Source organism: Bidens hawaiensis, unplaced genomic scaffold (genome assembly GCF_021521415.1).
Source record: "Bidens hawaiensis isolate Kalapana, Puna unplaced genomic scaffold, B.hawaiensis_p1.1 tig00017670_1, whole genome shotgun sequence".
NCBI classification, from domain to species: Eukaryota; Viridiplantae; Streptophyta; class Magnoliopsida; order Asterales; family Asteraceae; genus Bidens; species Bidens hawaiensis.
This window is the reverse complement of record NW_027492668.1, coordinates 438800-458662: the sequence shown is the minus strand read 5'-3', so window position 1 is coordinate 458662 and position 19863 is coordinate 438800. Positions and strand designations below refer to the sequence as shown.

Sequence of the window (19863 nt, the reverse complement as noted above, 5' to 3'; positions counted from 1 at the left end):
TGTGAATGCAACTTTTATTTAGATTTAGATGAATAAACTTAGCTAACATATAAATTTTAGTAAAACAATTTAGATAGATATAAACCTACTTTTCAATTAATTTTAGACATAAGTTTACTAGCAACAAAGTTTTTTCAAACATTCCATTAAAAAATTATTTAACATTTTTCATCTTTATAGTAACCGTGTACAAAAATTTAGTCGTTCAAAAAAAAAACTCCATTTTAATAAAAAACTTTCATTTTAATTAAATCTAATTACATGGAAGGACTCTATCTTGGTGGTGTAATATGTCCCACCCCGGATAGTATCTTGCTATGTCGTTATTTGATGGCTTGTGTATAATAAAATTTTTGTTGGTCGTTAAAAAATATAATATTAATTATTTTATTATCCTAATAATTCATCCAAGATATTTATCAAACTCCCTTTGCATCACGTTATGTCGTTACAATGTGGTCAATCATGGAACATTCATCAACCAATAACACAACTCCACGTCACCAACCCCCGTGTTTGACCACCATAACCCTCAACACCTTCCCACAGTATATCACGGTTAGCTGTTTAACAATTAACAGTTAACAACACATCGTTGTTTTCAACGTTCAATCACCTCGATTCTTCTGCAAATCCTTATATTATTAACACCTAATTACTCTCCAATTCCGTCATCGCAACCTCTGATTTCACTCATTCACGTCTAATTTCAGGTTAGGGTTTCGTTATATAACAGTACACTCTGTTTATGCGTGTTTTTATTGATTTACGGTTGTTATTAGAATTAGAAGACTGAATGTTCTAATTCCGTCATCGGAATCTCAGATTTAATATATATTCACGTCTAGTTTCAGCTTAGGCTTTCGTTATATAACAGTACTGTGTGTTTGAGCGTTTTATTACTTATTACTGATTAGAGGTTATTATTAGAAGAAAAACGTTGTAAGTCCGTCATCGGAATCTCAAATTTCATATAATTACGTTTAATTTCAGCTTTGGCTTTCGTTATATAAGAGTACTCTATGTATGCGTGTTTTTTTACTGATTAGAGGTTATTATTAGAAGAAAACCGTTCTAATTCCGTCATCGGAATCTCAGATTTCATATAATTACGTTTCATTACAGCTTAGGGTTTCGTTACGCATCCGTACTGTGTGTTTGAGCGTGTTTATTACTTTTCACTGATTTGCGGTTATTATTAGAAGATGAACGTTCAAATTCCGGCATCGGAATCTCAGATTTCATATATTCACGTCTAGTTTCAGCTTAGGGTTTTGTTATAATAACACTACTCTGTGTATGCTTGTTTTTATTACTTGGACTGATTTACGGCTATTAGTAGAAGACGAACGTGCTAATTTCGTCATCGGAATCTTAGATTTCGTATAATTACGTCTAATTTCAGCTCAGGGTTTCGTTGCACGTTCGTACTGTGCGTGCGAGTGTGTTTTTAGCGATTTCCGGTAATTATTCGGATAATCGCATCCTCAGATTTCATATAATTACGTCTAATTTCAGGTTAAGGTTTCATTACACGCCCGTACCATGTGTTTGTGCGTATTTTCACTTTTTACTGATTTACGGCTATTAAAACGGTTTCAATTCTGTCATCGGAATCTCAGATTTTGTGTATATACGTTTAATTTCAGGTTAGGGCTTCGTTACACAGCCGGACTGTGCGCGCGCATGTGTTTTTAGTTATTATTTGAAGAATTGGTTATTAGAAGACGGAAGGTTATGGAGTTTAACATATCGGATGAGTTTTTGGGGACGGTGGCTCCGTTAGTGGTGTACTGGATTTATTCTGGATTCTACGTGTTGTTTGGATCCAACGAGAAGTATCGGTTGCATTCGAAGAAAGAGGAGGATGCTAAGAATCTGGTGTTGAAGAAGACGGTTGTGAAAGGTGTTCTTCTTCAGCAGGTGATTCAAGCGATTGTTGCAATCATCCTGTTCACTGTACGTTTTGTTGTTGTTATTATTATTATTATTATTAGTTGTTTGTAGTTTACTTTTTTTGGTAGTGTTTACTTAATTTGGTGCAACAGTATGATCATAGTCTTACTTGTTTTGGTATTGTTTACTAAATTTGGTGAAACAGTTTGATTATTGATGTAGAATTAGGGCATTTTGTGACCTTTGTTGGTGTAAAAATGTAATGATTAGATTAGATAAGATTTTAATTAGTAGGAATGGATTTTAGCTGAATATGGTTCTTTTTATGATAGATGTTTATGTTAACAAACCACTTTTAGCCTCTTAATTCTATAATTATGAGTCTAATTGTAAGATATGAGTTATTTTATTTTAAGTTTACAAAGGCAAGTTAAACAAACAAAATTCATTTTAGAGCTAATATATGTTTGAAATTTTGGTTGATGAAAGCATTAGTAATAAACTACATTACATATAGCTTAAAATAAAACACACTTTTCTTTGAAGAGTGATGACGTTTATTGCTCTTTTTTTCAGGTGTTTGTTTAACTTTAGGTGAACAAACAAACAAACAAACAAACAAACACAAATATTAAAATGAACGGATTTTCTTGTTCATCTTCGTTCTTAAGAAAATTAATGTGCTTGTGTTCATTTACGTTCATTCATTAATATCTAAACGAATGATTTATGAACATAAACGAACTGTGCATTTATCTTATTAATTGTTCATAGTATTACCTGTTTTTGTACTATTTACGTAATTTAGTGTAACAGTATGATTATTGATGTAGAATTAGGGCATTTATGACCTTTTTGGTGAAACAATGTAATGATTTGATCGGTTAAGATTTTAATTAGTAGGAATGGGGCATTATGATCATCATATATGTTTTGTATAGCTGAATATGCTTTCGGTTATGATAGATGTATTTTGTTAATAACAAACCACTTTTAGTCTCTTGATTCTATTATTAGGAGTTTAATTTCAAGATATGATCATACAAGTTTTGACAAAGCCACATTAAACAAAGAACAAGCTTTTTTGAACCAACATACTCCTTGAAATCTTGATTGTTGAAAGTATTACCAACAAACTACAATATATACAGCCAAAGATAAAACACAAATTTCTCAAGTTAATTCTCAATGAAGAAGTTTATTGCTCTCTGTACTGTTCCATATTTTGTGTTCATTCGTTTGACTTTATCCGAACAAACGAACGAACACGAACACTTAAATGAATGGATTTTCTTGTTCATTAAGAAAATGAATGTGCTCGTGTACTTCCGAGCGAATCGTTCACGAACATAAATGAGCAAACCCAATTACTTTTAATTCTCCTCAGTCATTCTTAACTCTTAAATCCAAATCCATAAACTTACAATATAAGATATCCTCCTACTGTTGCCATGTTTCAGTTTACTAAATGAGTATATAAATGAATGTAAACGAAGGAGCATAAGCGAATGTAGATGAACATGGCATTTTATGATCGTGAATGTTTGTTTAATAAAATTCATTCGTTAATCTTAATTGATGTTTATTAGTTCACTTTCATTTAAGCTTGTTCGTTAATATCTTCACTTAATTTTTTAGGCTTATTACAGTTTAGTTTCTGCAACTTTTCAAGCCCTAACACATTGTTCGCATTTAAATTTAATTGGTTTAGGTGAGTCATGTTCTTCCATAGTTATGCTCGTTTGTTTACATTCATGAACCATTGTTTAATTGTTCATGTTCCATCGGTCCGGTTCGTTTACATGCTTACTAATAACTAGCAATTTACTTTCACCCTTACTATTCTATTTTTGTGATTTAGGTTACAGGAAGTGATGAAAATCCTACCACAGGAACCCATTCTCTATTCGATCTGGGCCGTCAATTCTTCACAGCAATGGTGGTTCTAGACACGTGGCAGTACTTCATGCACCGATACATGCATCAAAACAAGTTTCTTTACCGCCATATTCACTCTCAACATCACCGCCTCATTGTTCCATACGCGTTTGGAGCTCTTTACAACCATCCGATAGAAGGTCTTCTTTTGGATACAATCGGTGGGGCCCTTGCGTTTCTTCTTTCAGGCATGTCCCCTCGTGCCTCTATTTTCTTTTTCTCATTTGCTACAATTAAAACCGTTGATGATCATTGTGGATTATGGCTTCCTGGAAACCTTTTTCACATCTTTTTTAAAAACAATTCTGCATATCATGACGTACACCATCAACTTTATGGTACCAAATATAACTACTCGCAACCGTTTTTTGTTGTTTGGGATAAAATTCTCGGGACCCACATGCCGTATACACTTGAAAAACGAGAACATGGTGGTTTTGAAGTTAGGCCCATTAAAGTTGTTAAAGATGATTGATTGATCGGTCAAGCACTTAAGTTCACTTCTTTTTTAGGCTGTATACGTTAAAAACATGTAATTTTATTTTTACCATCTTTAAATGTTGCAGCGTATTTAAGTTATCATAAATGTTTAATGTTATATAGTGTGTTGACAATAAATAGAGTTTTGTTGTATTCGTTATTTGAGGTAATGTAAATTTAAATCCAAACCTATGTCTGTAACATGTTGACATTACAATTTTCGGGTTCATGTTCTTTCTTTTTCTTGTAATTTATATTTTTTGCTTCTTGTTGATTTCGTTGATTGTCCCATAACCACTTTTCTGTGGACTTCTATTTATAAAAAATGAACGCGTTAAATATGAGTATGTGAAGTATATTGTTACCTTAATAATACTAAACTTTTAATAAAGTGATTTAGGTACGAGTTAACACACTTTTGTAAAATTTGTTGCTTGTTATGACCCAGATTGACTATTTAATAAGCAAACAAGCTAAGGTATTAAGGGTAGATTAGTCATTTATGTGAAAGTTATGAACACACTTTAGTTTGCAAGAATTTGCATTTTTAGACGTCTTTTTTGAAATATAAATGGCAAAATTATCATCATACTTGATTCTTGAATGCTATATTTGCATTTTTGCAAGATGTATTTATAACATTTTTTAGATCCTGTCTTTATCGTCACAGCCTAGTAAAAGAAAAGGTTGCGGGTTTGGTATATTTTCACAATAATTTGCAGCAAAAATATTCCTTTATTGCATAGTTGGCATTTAAAATATTTTGTTAATAAATGCATAATTGAATGTTTTTCTATTTGAACAATTATTGCTGCACATATGTATGCATGCTTGCCTTCATATTTGAGCTGTCAAAGCTGTCTCATGTTTAAACTGCATGTCAGACCTTCCATACCCTTTCATATACTTTTAATCTTAAGTGTTTCTGCTGACATGGACTGAGAATAATTAGGTTTTAAGTTGTCATTATTAACCTGTTTAGTATGCAGGTCGTGTTTGGGTTGACTTGTTTAACTGTTATATTAAATGTTAATCAATCTGTTTAAAATTAGAATGATAAAATAATATAAGTATAATTTATAAGATCCACCAACTTGTTTAACCCATTTGTTACAACCCATTGAACTGTTTAAATCTTGCTTTCAACCCACTAACCCGTTTGGATCAGCGGGTTACACGCTGAATAAAAAATCCCGAGAATCCGACCTGAAGTACCTAAAAGCCCAAATGATAAACCTGATCAACACTCTTACGCCAGTGTATTAATCTATCCTTAATATTTATGTAAATAGACATAAATAGAAACAATTTAGTATGCTTTTGGGTTTTTCTATATTGAGATAATAGCTCCATTGGCAAATGCCAGTTGGGTTAAGTGTGAGACAAGGAGGATGTACCGAGGTTTAAACCACACATATGGAAAGAATGTTATGGAAACCTTCTGGGGGTCCCGGTTCAATTCCCACTAATAAGGCTATGTGCAGTGAAGGGGCTACAAAATGGGGCGTTTCATGACATGTGACGCCCGTCAGCAAAGGGTGAGTTTTTGTTTTAGGAGTGTAGTGGTGTGTGTGTGTGTGTATATATGTATATATGCTACACACAAAAGATTAAAAATAATAATAATTGAAACAAGAAATTAGGCGACAAAAACTAGTCGCCCCGCCCCTTGTCGCCCGGATTATTGCCGGGGGGGGGGGGGGGGTGTTCCATCCTTTTGTCGCCAGCCTTTCGGAGTCTTCAGGTAACCAGTTGCACACCTGCACCTAAATCTGTTAAGAGAAAAGAATAAGGTAACTTTTATAACCAGGAAATGCATGTGACCATGTTAGATTTAATTATTTGTAGATGATTTATAGGTTTGCATTTGTAAGTTTTGGTACAAAACAATCGTTTTCTTCATGAACGTGTGATCAAGACATCCGCAAGGTTTAGCTTTCGGTCACTGAATTTAATTGACAGCATGTGAATTTGTTTGTTGGTGTCGACTTCCTATCCTCAAAAAACAGATGATTATAACAATAAAATAGAAGAAAATTGGTGTGATTTCGACGTCTTACCTGCATCCGAGAAAAATATTTTGTTCTTTTTCTCCTTTTCGTGTCATTGGATTACTTGATTTTTGACCATATTGGTACTAGACAAACACACATGTGCTTGCACCATGTGTGTGTGTATTCACATTCATATGCAGCGAAAAATTGATGATTTATGTGAAATGTGGGACGGGTGGCAGGCCAAAACAGGTTCGGGTAGAAACAGGTCGGGTTCAGGTAGAAACGAGTTAATATTAGTATGGGTCATGTTGGCTTATGGATGTAATGACATGTGCTGATACTGATATACCCTTAGGTAGTTAGGCTCTTGTCTGAGAAGTGAGGTATTTTGGATATACAAAAAGGGTAGAATTGTAAAATTTCAATGCCATTTTGTGTAGACTAGCATATAAGTAAGTAACTGAATAGGTCTGTACATACTACATAGTTAGATTTTGTTAATGACTTATTTAGACAATTAAATTGATTGTTGATTGTTACTAGACAAAATAACCATAAAAGATATTGTGAAAATCAAAATTTCTAATTAAACAGTAATGACTATCTCGTATTTCGGGACAATTGTAGTGTTCACGGTCTGATTCAGCTGATTTTGATGAAAATTCTTGACTAAACCGCTAACTACGGTTTGGGGTAATAACACATCAAACCGACCAGTTTTGAAGGCCAAGATTGATAAACAAACACAGCCAAATCGGACCTTATGATAAAGAACAAGAACACAAAATTTGATTTCAACCGGGATATTGACTCTTTTATATTAATAAACTTGCAATATACCTTGCTTGATACAGAAAATAAGCATTCCTAGACCTATATTTATACAGACCATAAAGACTCAATTATAACCGACTCAGACTCAAACTCTAAGTTAAATACCAATTTAATCTAAACTCTCTCTTAATCTTTTCTTCTCTTCTCCTTTTCACATGTGAACTAAATCAGGATTGTTTTCAACAAGTGTTATCGATTGGGTGTTTAACGGTTCGTTTTTGATTGTTTGAACTAATTGTTTTTAATCTTTTATGTTTCAAAATCACTTTTTTGTAGTAAACAATTTGAAATGATAAAAATGTGTGCTACATATTCCAAAATGTAAAGAAATATATAAATGATAAAGTTCAAACGATCGTCAAAGTGCAAGACCGGACAAAATTGTTAAACCGTGAAAGCCAAAATCTGGCCATCGTGAACTTGCTTTTGTTGAGATGGTTCTGTCGATTTTAACGGTTTCTGCAGATTCTACAAAAGAGCCATCAGTTTATAGATGGTTGACAAATTTGATCAGGGTCATAGCATTAAATTTACTTCAAATAAGTTACAAAACATAAATCCAGACACCCTCTTATTTATTATTTTTTCATGTCCAAGTGGTGTGATGATACATATGTAGAATGTATCCTGTGAACTGGATTAGCAACTCCAAATCCATTTTGGCTTATATGCAAACCCGACCCCGCACCCATCAACTTGATGTCGGCTTGTATTTTTGCCACGGGTGTGGTGAAGTCCACCCGGTTGCACCACTCCCGCGTAGCCTTCTCACCACTACCCACCACATTGCGCTCATCGCCTGAAACTCTCACCGCTTTAAGACTTTTACACCCCGAAAGAATCCCTGAATTACCCTTCACATTTCTCATTACTACCGAATCTTCACGAGTTGGAAAGTCTGCCACGCTTGCAGTTGCGACACTCCAATCAACACTCGCTTCACTTGGTGCATACATGCTTTTCTTGGTTGCGTGTCCTGCAAGAAACGAGTTATTCTCGTTAGTTGAAAAGCTTTCTATTTCGAACAAATCCGAGCTTCCATCACTTCCTGTATCGTTGTGTCCCCCGTCTCTAGAACTACTTAGAGCATCCGCCCGTCGAGTCACAGCGTCCCAACTCGACATCATTAGCTTCCTCTCCAAGCTGATAGACTTCTTATGTGCATGTTCATGTTCTTGTTTAACTTCAAGTAGCTCGGGATGCTTCAAAACCGGGAACGTGAAACAATCTTCTCGTTTGATGTTAACATCATCATCAGCCCGTTTAAGCATCAACGAGTTCGCTTTTTGGCTCAAATCATTGCTTTTAACTGGCTGTTTGGCTTCGGTAACCTTAACCGACTCTTTGTCACTACATTTGCAACCAAGACTCGCTAACAAGCTTTTGACACTTGTTTTCTTAACATGAGTGTTGCCATTATGCCCATTAGTAACCAACAAACCTTTCCTACTATTCCAACTCGATTCTGAACGAACACTTGATGTGGTTTTCGGTTTAGGCAACGGGCATGGCTCTTCATGTTTCTCTTGTGGCCGGTTTGAACGATAATGAACACCGGTGTTAGATGTTCTTGCAAGTTCTTCATCTATTACCCCTTTGAAATACTTCTCAGCTCCAAAAATCCCGAGCTCGTCATCTTCCACCTTGCTTTTCATCGTTTTAACCATGAAACGATCTTCGTTCATGTGCTCATTCGTGTAGGAGGATCGTGCATCCGATGCCGTCATGTTTGTATAATAGATTTGTGAATGTGAAGTATGTAAAGATGAGACCATTGATAAAGACCAAGTGAAATGAATCAAGTTTATAAGTAGAGTGCTTTTGAAAGGATTGGGTTGTGTTGTGTTGATAAAGCAATGGGATCATAAAATGGTACATTGTGTGGTTTAGAATTTGCGGTTATATTTGCTTCAACTGTTGTACCGTGATAAGTTAACTGTTCAAACTTTAAGAAAACGAATATGTAATTAATATTGTATTAGAAAATTTGATCGGTCGGAGGGTTAACACGTTTACGAAGCTTTTTAGTGGTGTATGATAATATTTTTATAAAATAAAAAAGAGAGAAAAAATATAAGTTGGCAAGGAAGGAGGGTAGAAGGTCATATATGTTGTATAGATAGGATGCTAAGCACAAAATATGAGAGTTACTCTCCATGTGCTTTGTCTCCTACTTTTTGTCAACTTATATGTTATATCATGTCATAGACGGGAAATTTGACTTATATTAAGTTGGACTAGTTATTTGTGTTAGATATGATAGTGTTTTAATATTATTGTGTGATTTGAAGGTATGTACATTTTTATGGTAAGATTTGGTTCTTAGGTTGTGTGTTGTGGAATAACTTTGGGGGGTGTCACCATCATCCACGTGAGCCAATGACCATGACGGCATCCCCTCTGCCTCTTTCACCATTAACCCATTACCAACTATGCCCTTACGACTCATCTCCCTCCCGAGACTAGGTTATGCTATCGATCTCCCTCGATTCTCATTTGCATTCATATTGTTCTTACGTTAAAGTTCGACATGAAGAGGAATATCTTCTCACTACGACGATACTAAAAGTTTGTTACTTAGTCGAAATCTTTTATATTCGTTCCGAATATGAGTTACTTCCGTTAGTGATGAAACATTACTCCTAATCCTATGAAAAACTCTTGCTTAAGCTAAAGTAATTGCTTTTAAGAAATAATTAGTTATATATTACTAAAAATAATAATCATATATCAAAATACCAGAATGCAGACACGAATCTGAGTCTTGTGAATTGTGAAATATATATATAACGAAACATATCAATTATGATAGTTTGGTGCCTAATAAAACAAATTCTCACACACAGGATAACATATTTGTATATTTCTTTCTATATATATTTTTATGTACTTAGATGTCTTCAACGTTATAGTAAATTTTAGAAACACATATTTAAGTAAATGTCATTAAACTAAAATATTATAAACCTGAAAATTTCTTATGTTTTTAGTTCTAATAACAATAAAATTATGATCTCATCCTATTTACATGTCTTTAATTATCTATATTACATTATAATAATATAATAATACGTATATTTGACATACATTCAATCCTTCAGTTTTAGGTTATCCTCCGGCGACTTTAATTGCTCCATCAAGAATTTTGAAGGTTTTGTTGTCTAGCTTCACTTGATTAGTTCATTGTTGATTTTGCCCTAATTTTTAATATGGTGAACCAGTTACCAACCTTGTCTAAGTTTAGGGCTTGTAATCTTGGGTCAATAATCATTTTAATTCTTCTGTGCATTTGTCTTATCAACCCACCAAGGTGAGTACTATACTTCATTGGCAGCTTATTTAATAGTTGATGACAAACATTGATTTTGCAATGTTCTTGTTCTAATTTCCATCGAATATGATTGGCATTCAAGCGTACGAGAAATTCTTTGACGATTCTGATGTCCTACATGTTGGCAGAAGAGGTAATAATCAACTAATCCATATCTATATAAATCTCATGAAATCAAGCTAAGAATAATCAAATTCAAGTCCTAAATAAAGGGTTGTTTTTTTTTTTGGTTTGTACAGTTATTTGAACTCAGTGAGTGTCTTTTTTGCTGGGGTTCTAATGTCACACTATGCATGGCATAATTCAAGCTCTAGGTATGTATGATTCAGATATATATATATATATATATATATTTTATTTCAATTTTATACTCCATTAGTTTATTTGCTAGGTCATACTTTTGTTTCGTGTATTGAAAATTCTCCAATTTCAAGCATGCATTTGCAACAATGTTTATTATTGCAGAAACATTTGTATTTCTCTATGTGGGAATGGATGTACTGGACTATGAGAAGTTAAAATGACCATATTAAGGTATTATTGGTCTTCAATTGAAGTTAATCTCCACACATTTTTCTTCTTTGTATAATTATATTTTTATTGCAACTGTTGGACTCCAATAGGCATATACATCACTGTGTACTGATGTTGATTTTCTTGGATGTGATGTGCTTGTGTTTCCTCTTTTATTTATTGCTAATTATATACATATAGGTGACGATCTTTCATAAAAATTACAGGGCAACACCAGGTAATTCTTTTTTCTGAGCATTATTATTATTATTATGAGCATTATTAATATTCTTATTATTTTTTGAAAGGCTTTGAGCATTATTATAATTTAGGTATAAGAACTTAGTTTTATCATCCATAAGATGATCTTAACATGATATCCATTTTGTTGTGCCGCATCAAAGTATCTTGTTCAGTTATTTCTTAATTTTTTACTTTGTTGAAACTAAATTTATTAAAATAATTTTTTATGTGGTGCATTTCGAATTTTACTTGCTTTTGCACACATTAACGGGAATGCATTTTTTGTCTTTAACTTGTTAAAATGGGCTATTTTAGAATATGTATCAATATGGTTCGGGTCACAACCTTTTATTTTAAAAAGATATTGAATTGGTTAGGGTGAACACTAATCGTTTTGAAAAGCTATCGTTCTGGTTCGGGTCAAAACGGTCCATTTTAAAAAGGTATCGATCCAATCGTTCAAGGCATCATCGACGATTATATTATTATCGGCTTAGTTCGGGTTATTGCGTATCGTTTGCTTCCGGTTGAGTTCCTGATACCTGATCACACATACCTGAACTAACTGAACCTAACCCGACATAACCACTCTAACCTGTATCCAGTGACCAATTTTGAACAGTTTGAATTTACCCTTACACATTGTTCAAAAGTAATGATACTAATAATAATGCAATTATAATAATAGTTCATACTATTTCAAAAACAATACCTTTTTTGAAAAGTTCAAGCTGGCAGGTGAATATATATGTTATTTTAAGCCCTACCTGATTAATGAAACAACTTGATTTATACGGGTTAAAATACAGTGCCATTGGATACATGTAAGACTTGTGATGTTTGGGTCTATTGTTTAGTCACGTTCGGTTACTTCAGGGTTGTTTACTCGAGTTTCGTTTGCTTCGGGTTGCGGTCGTAATACCTTTCACTTATGTGTTTTCTTACCCAGTTGTTGTTGCTAAAGTATTAATTACTAAATCTACTTGACATTTGAAATTAAGATTGTTGCTCTACGATTCATGTAAGTCTAGGAAGCTTACTAATTTACTAGAAGTTAATATGATGTTTTTTTTTTCCTTGCACATTTTGATACTATGGATAGCAGGGTTTTTGTATTTTTTGGGCTAATACTTATGTATATATATGATCATAGCAATAATGATTAAGTATGAATTTTGATCATCATTATGTGATGGAATTTGTGTTTGAGTGATCACTGTACATATTGTTTATCGCTTGGTTTTTGATTTAATATTATGAAAAGTTGTTCTTTAGTATAGTTTCCTTTAATAATTATATGTGTTTATATGACTATAAAATGGTTTGGGTTGCATAATTATATTAGCAACAACCCTCATGCAGTAATAGAACAATACAACTTTTATAGCTTGGGTGGCGTGATGATTATTGATTTTACAGAAACAAAGCCGGCTGGATCGTTGAAGCTAACGATGCTGCATTTTGTTAACCAAGACGGATCCTGCTTTGATCATCATATCTTTCTCTTTGTACGTTCATAATTACTTTCATACATTTTTTTGTATGAACCCTAAAATGCTCTGGCTTCTTTCTCAGATTGTCTGTAAATTGTGTATGCAGGTTGTGTGTATGTGTAGTTTAATGTTTTTGTTTTTAGAATGCTTTGATACAATATACCGTACATATGTATCTGTCGCGTAGGTCCTTAGGTGTTAGGCGGTCTAGGTGTATTGTATTGTATTGTTAATGCTTTCTTAGTTGTATCATTGCAGTCTTAGTAGTTTTGTTAGCTTGTTAATTATTTTTCTTTAGTTGCAGTCTTAGAATCTTAATTGTTTTATTATTAGCACATATTTTCTAGACTAAGTCAGAACTTTGTGGAACTTTTTCAATAATTGAACTTGAACTTTATGGTATTGTTAGCATCTTAATTATTTTATTGTTAACATATACTTTTTTGGATTTGAGCTAAATGGTATGTGGAGAATTTGTAGTTTGACCAAATAAGTCAAAGCTGCTGGTCTTGGTCACTTCTGATTAATAGTTATAACTAATAAACGGAAGTATTTAAATTTTCAGCCCATACTTAGGCATTTTTTTTGCTTATTTGTTATGTAAGTATAAACATTAATTAGTAATTAGTTATGTTTTTAACTTAACAAAATAAATACGTAATTGTCTTAACTCACTTTTTATGATAACGTCTTTATATAAATTTCTCGTTTTATGTATCGTGATAACTTTTGGATATAGCGAATGTTAATACCATAATGAATCAAATCCATACCGATCGAATCCATACTACGCCTCACTTGAACACACATAATCTTCTACTAGGGGGGTTGAATGTATATAATTTAACAATAACGGATGGAATTAGCATATTAGACGCACACTTATATTACTGACTATTTTTTGATAGACATTAGTGCTTATGGCTATTTTAGTTATACGTGTTTGCTTACTCTTTTTTAACATTTGAAAGTTTTTATCACAAACTAATAAATTAATATAAATTATAAAAATCAGTTGCCACGTGTTTATTTATCATGTTCTAATATGAATTTTTTTCAAAACCAAGTTTACCCGTCGCTAGATGGACTCTATACATGGACTTTTTAGTCATCTAATCTCTTGCCATTTTAAATAATACTTAGATCGACGTGCTATACAAACCAAATTCCCGTTGTATCCCTCCACAACAAGTGACCGTTTTAAAAAGGTATTAAATTATTTGAGAAATATCTAGGAAAACATTATTTGAATATTAATTAAATTATTTCATATTTATGAATATTTAGGTTTTCTGTTGTTTTTATTAGAATTTCTATATAATATTTATTAGTGATTAAAATATAGGTAAGTGCATGTTGTTAGTTATATGTATGCACGTTGTGTTTGTTGGTAAAATTGTTATTAATAGTGTTTCGATTATTTACAACTTACGATATTTATATTAATATTTTCATTGTAATTATTAGTATTGGTATTATTAATATAATTGTTTTAAATATTATTGTTATTTGATTATGTGATGCTTATGACACACTAATGCTATTAACTCAAAAACTTTAGTTAAATGAAACCATAAAATAAATAAACTAATAACGAAACTAACAGATTACTCTACAGTATACCACAATATGATTGAAAAGTTAACATAACCGAGTACCGTCTTGCAAATTATCATATGTTGACCTTAAACATTTCTCACTCTCTGTCTTATTTGCCTTATTTTTACTCAACCTTTATTAAGATCTCTTGCATTGACCTATAACGAACTATGATACAGTCACAAACCGTACCAATGCCATCAAATTCATGTAGCATCTCCGCCCCAAACTGAGCTCATATCGACCAAATCTGTGTTGTGTTCCCGCCGCAACGCGCGGGTACACTTACTAGTATTAACTAATGCATCATGTGTTACATATTAAAAATGTCCAAGATCATAATAATTGTGACGATAAGGCCCAACATTGCATCAAGCCGAACTATCAGACTCTTGTCGAGCTCTTTAAGTATATTTTATGATATCAATTGTTTCAATTTCAAATGCCCAAATCATGGCACTTCTATAAATCTCACAATTGTATAGATATACATAAAATTTGCATATTCGCTTATACTCGTAATTAGAGGTGGGCAAAAGACCCGGTTAACTGACCTGACCCGAAAATTGAACCATAACCGAATATGTTTGAAACCGATTATGTAAAAACCGGTTTGGAACCGACTGAAACCGTAGGTTTGAAATTGGTTTGTAATTTTCTCCACTGATTCCGGTTAACCGAATTGAAACCTGCCAAAAACTGACCAATACCCGAACTGAAAACGATCAAACCCGAACTGAAACCGATCGTAACTTGGTCAAAAAACCGGTTTCAACCCAAACAGACACTAATCATATACTGGTTTTGATTTTTATTAATCAAACCGAACCGGTTTTAACCCAAACTGATTTTCGGTTTTAACCCGGTTTCAGCAAATCTACTCGTAATATAATTTACACCAATAATAACTTTGTATACACATTAATGATAATAACAACTTAACAAATAAAGCATAGTTTACTTTTGAAAAGTTTTTAGGAAATATCCTTTTGTGGAAATCTCTAATATTTGGTCAATTTAGGTGGACTCAATATCCCCCATTTTATATGGATCAAATTATGAGCAAAAAAAGTCCATTTTTTTTATCAAGGTTATAGTAATGTGGATGTCAAATTATGTCTCACACCTTTTATAGTTATATTAAAAATACAAGTTATAATATAACGTCATTAATTATAAGCATTTTTCACACATTCCTAAGTTTTAAGAAGTTTATGGAATGGAAATCTTCCTTCGTAGCAGTATATGAGACTGTGGGTATATGTAAAGATGCATTCAATATTGTGAGGAACTGCGTTACTTATGTATTTGAAAAAAATGATGACAATACCTTGATTTATTTGGAGGGAAAACCAGATAATTATTTACAACAATAACTTGTTTTTAAACATTGTTTTAGGCCACTAAAGTGATTGAACCATCCCAAATTTACTGTCTGAATTTTTTTTACCTCACTTGCAGTCATGGTTGTAAAATTCCGACTAGCCGCCGATTAATCCCAAATAATCCTACTAGTCTTCATCCTATCGGCCCACTAGCGATTACTACAACACCTCCGGTAGTTAAATCTTTAAAAGTTATAAATTAAAATATGATGTATCTTATTTTATACAAAAATTTTTAAGTGGGCTGACCGTACTATTTTGTGTTTGACATTAACTTGATAGTTGATACCAAAGGTTGAGGCCCGGCCCAAAATTTCCATAAGCGTGAATTGTATATCCGTACCATTAAATATGTACTTTAAAGTGCAGAAAAAGTTTAAAAACATTGGGAGTCACAATATATAATTGTAACAAGTTGACTCCCGGGGAGCAATAAATGAGTTGTTCCCCGTTGTCGAAAAACTCTCGATCTCAAACAAATCAGAGCTCGAATCGCTATCCGCATCGTTGTTGTACAATTCATCTTCGGGCGGAATATCCACATTCCAATCATTTAACAAACTTAGTTTCTTCCCAAGGCTTAAACGACCGCCATTACTATTACTATTACTACTACTGTTATTGTTATTTCCATCAAATTTACCCGTCAAATTTCCAGATTTCAAATTCGAATGATCTGAATTCGATTTCAAAATCAGATCGTTCGAATTCAATACAGGGAAGCTAAAGTAATCGTTACTTTTTCTTGAACGGTAGTACCTAGGACCTTCACTTTTTTGGTGAGGGCCCATTGAAGCACTTCTTTGGGTTAATTCAATATTCTGAATTAGCCCAAAGTAATCTTTTCCCGTCTTCCTTTCTGCTAACTTAATTTTCTGATCGAAATCCAACATTTTCGTGTGTGGCTTCGAGATTTCTTTCGATTGAATCAACATTTTCTCGCTAATTTGAGTCAATTTCTTGTTGATGCAATTACAGCCAAATCTAGCAAGAAAATTGGTTTTGGTTTTGGTTTTGGTTTTGGTTTTGTCTCCGCTTTCGCTTATTCCAAGAGCTTGATTCGAACGTGGCAACAGCCCAACATGACTATTGCAACTAACATTCGACCGAACACTCGGTGAGTGCATATTTATCCGATCGAATTCTTCAACTTTGCTTCCAAATTCATAATCATCAACGAATTTTCGACCAATTTTACTCTCCACATCTTCAGCTTCCTCTTTGAAGTAGTTCTCGGCCCCGAACACATCTAGTTCATCGTCGTCTTCGGACTTCTTGGGACAATGATGATCATTTGTTATCTTTTGAATCATTTTCTCTTCAGTTTGATTCAAGTAGGACGAGAACGAAACATCTCGAAAACTATTTGAATTTTGGAGTGTGAGACTAGCTCCAAATGATGAACCATTAGCATACATGTCCATGGATGAGATTGGTGAAGAAAGTGGTGAGATTTAAAGAGGTTTATGATATGCAACTTGGATGAATGACAACCATTTGTATAGTAGGAAGAAGGTATTATTATGAGAAGGTGCACTTGCATATGTTCATAACTCATAAGGTGGTCAAGTCCATTTGTCATTTTTGAGTCTTGATTATGGTTTTTGTTTCTGAAGAGGTAGGTCCCAGCAGAACCCAGTTGGACCCGCAAGACTCACCTTGAAAAGGGACGTCTGCGCAGTTGAACCCGCAAGACTCCTTAACGGACGTCTGCGCGGTTGAACCCGCAAGACTTAACTAAAGGAACGTCTGCGCAAAAATCAACTGGATCAGCAGGACCCACCACGCTCAGAGACGTGACGTCCTTACGCGCAGTACGCAAGCTGTCCCCGCAGGAAACGCCTCCCAATGGTTTCCAAGTACTCCGCCTGTTCCCGCAGTTACGGATACCAGCCATCAGGGAAGGCTACCCGCGCAGCATGGCTACACGCACAAGGCTTAACTCTCATAATAATTCAGCAGTCACCTGAAAAAGGAATGAGCAAGCCGGGAACAGTCCCGCACAAAGGCGGGAGGGGGAATACTCCCGCCCAAATGAGCCAGTCCGTACGATACTGAAAGATCTTTTGTACTGTACCTGACGAGGTATGGGCAAAAGATCTGACCAAAGATACGACAGCTCATTGACAACAGTATGGCGAGCAGCATGCTCTTGTACTGTATGTCACTATTAGCCGCTACCTACTCACCAACTCCTGTCATACCACGTGCATAGCCTGTAGTTGGTGGAAAAGGAATAGTACACAGCAGGCCTGGTCATTATCAGCCGCTGCCTACCCACCAACTACTAGCATGGCACGTGCGTAGGCCACAGTTGGTAGAACAGGAATACTATTCAGCCGGCTACACCTCCTTGGAAACCTACCTTCGGCTATAAATACCCCAAATGGTATGATCATCTCATCTTATCTTATCATATCTTGTATCTGATATATTATACCTGATATCTGCTCTAGCAATCTCTTAATATACATTTATATTCAAGAGCAATCTAGTCTGATTCTCAAGCCGGAGGGTGGTCACAAGGAGGAACCCCCCCCCCCCTTCTCAGTGACGAGCTCACGGTGTCTGTTTTGCAGGTTATCAGAAGAACCATCTTTGCCGGGTCTAACCCCTCGTGGGAAACATCTATCTAACCCCCAGGTTACCCGTAATCTGCCCGGGGTCGGTTAGTGTTTCTTCATTGGCGCCATCCGTGGGACCCGAACCCACGACCACGTGTACGACATTCTCTTCGGGAGAGACGGGATGGCAAGATTCAATGCCGTAGTATCTTCAGTCCACGGCATGATGGGATGGCCAACAGCTGAGGGCGTGGCGATGGTCACCGGTATTCCCCAGGTATGCATCGCATCTGTCTCATCAACACCCAAACCAAAGATGGCTAAACCCACCATCACCGAACCAGAAGAATGGGCTTTTAATGGAAAATACCCCGACCAGGCGGTTACCATTGGCCCAACAATAACTGATCCTACGCGCACATTACTCAAATGCTTACTACAAAAAAACGCTGACATCTTCGCATGGAAACCAGCAGACATGACTGGTGTACCTCGAAGTAAAGCAGAGCATAAGCTCAAGTGTGACCAGGCTTTTACGCCGGTCATACAAAAGCGTAGAGTAATGGGGGCGGAACAAGCTAACGCGTGTAGAACCCAAGTCAAGGAACTCCTTGACGCGGGCATCGTACGCGTTAGCAGATATCAAACTTGGGTTGCAAATCCCGTTATGGTACCGAAGTCTAACAAGCAATGGCGCATGTGCATAGATTTCAAAGACTTGAACAAAGCATGCCCCAAAGATTGTTACCCGTTACCCGAAATTGATCTTAAGGTAGATTCGTTATCACCGTTTCGCCTTAAATGCTTCCTTGATGCGTATAAAGGGTACCATCAAATCCACATGGCCGTTGACGATCAGGACAAAACCGCATTTCGGACGCCCGATGGCACATTCTGTTATCAAATGATGCCATTCGGACTTAAGAATGCCGGGTCCACATACCAACGCCTGATGGACAAAGAGTTTCATGCCCAAATTGGGAGGAACTTGGAAGTATACATGGATGACCTGGTCATTAAAAGCCTTAACCCAGAAGCGATGTTGAAAGACATCGAAGAAACATTCAACACACTCAGAAGGATAAACATGAAGCTCAACCCGAGCAAGTGTTCCTTTGGGATGGAAGAAGGGAAGTTCTTAGGAGTCATTGTTACAAAATATGGCTTCAGAGCGAACCCTGAAAAGGTCGAAGCCATTATCAAAATGGAATCACCTACTACCATCAAGCAAGCTCAGACACTGAACGGACGCCTAGTTGCACTTAATCGCTTCTTGGCAAATCATGCGGATAGGTCGTTCCCATTCGTGTCGACGCTGAGAAACTGTCTAAAGAAAACGCACTTCCGCTGGACACCAGAAGCGGAAGCAGCTTTTCAGGAAATTCGGTCACGTTTAATCGAACTCCCAACGCTCACAGCACCAGAAGCGGGAGAGGAATTAATCCTATACCTCTCCGCCACAGATAGAGCAACCGGGGCCGTCCTGTTAGTCGAGCGAAAAGGCATCCAGATGCCAATCTACTATGTTAGCCGTCTCCTAACAGACGTCGAAACTCGGTACTCTACCCTGGAAAAATTAGTCTTAGCACT

The 19863-nt window shown here is 35.2% G+C and overlaps 3 protein-coding genes across 5 annotated transcripts; 1 reads left to right on the top strand and 2 right to left on the bottom strand.

The window, feature by feature from the left end:
• The first annotated feature begins 548 nt into the window (after nt 1–548).
• On the top strand, nt 549–4557 carry LOC143554399 (sphinganine C4-monooxygenase 1-like). Of its 3 annotated transcripts, none has more exons than XM_077044164.1 (3): nt 549–713; nt 1650–1959; nt 3758–4557. In XM_077044164.1, the coding sequence occupies exons 2-3, from the start codon at nt 1738–1740 to the stop codon at nt 4307–4309; spliced, it is 774 nt and encodes a 257-aa protein (XP_076900279.1). In that variant the 5' UTR covers nt 549–713; nt 1650–1737; the 3' UTR covers nt 4310–4557. The 3 variants fall into 3 exon arrangements, with proteins under 3 accessions (XP_076900279.1, XP_076900281.1, XP_076900280.1); XM_077044166.1 differs by lacking the exon at nt 549–713 and adding an exon at nt 1306–1518; XM_077044165.1 differs by lacking the exon at nt 549–713 and having other exon boundaries at nt 1576–1959.
• A 3166-nt stretch (nt 4558–7723) lies between these two features.
• Nucleotides 7724–9195, bottom strand: LOC143554392 (protein PHYTOCHROME KINASE SUBSTRATE 1-like). Its single transcript, XM_077044156.1, has one exon. The coding sequence runs from the start codon at nt 8918–8920 to the stop codon at nt 7724–7726; it is 1197 nt and encodes a 398-aa protein (XP_076900271.1). The 5' UTR covers nt 8921–9195.
• Nucleotides 9196–16101: 6906 nt separating this feature from the next.
• Nucleotides 16102–17300, bottom strand: LOC143554391 (uncharacterized). Its single transcript, XM_077044155.1, has one exon. The coding sequence runs from the start codon at nt 17131–17133 to the stop codon at nt 16102–16104; it is 1032 nt and encodes a 343-aa protein (XP_076900270.1). The 5' UTR covers nt 17134–17300.
• Nucleotides 17301–19863: the final 2563 nt, after the last annotated feature.

What these genes read in the sequence shown, in the direction of transcription:
- LOC143554399 (XM_077044164.1), top strand. Translation starts at nt 1,738, where the DNA reads ATGGAGTTTAACATATCGGATGAGTTTTTGGGGACGGTGGCTCCGTTA. An exon ending in TTGCAATCATCCTGTTCACT is followed by an intron (nt 1,960 to 3,757) that starts GTACGTTTTGTT and finishes TTTGTGATTTAG; the next exon opens with GTTACAGGAAGTGATGAAAA.
- LOC143554391 (XM_077044155.1), bottom strand. Translation starts at nt 17,133, where the DNA reads ATGGACATGTATGCTAATGGTTCATCATTTGGAGCTAGTCTCACACTC.
- LOC143554392 (XM_077044156.1), bottom strand. Translation starts at nt 8,920, where the DNA reads ATGGTCTCATCTTTACATACTTCACATTCACAAATCTATTATACAAAC.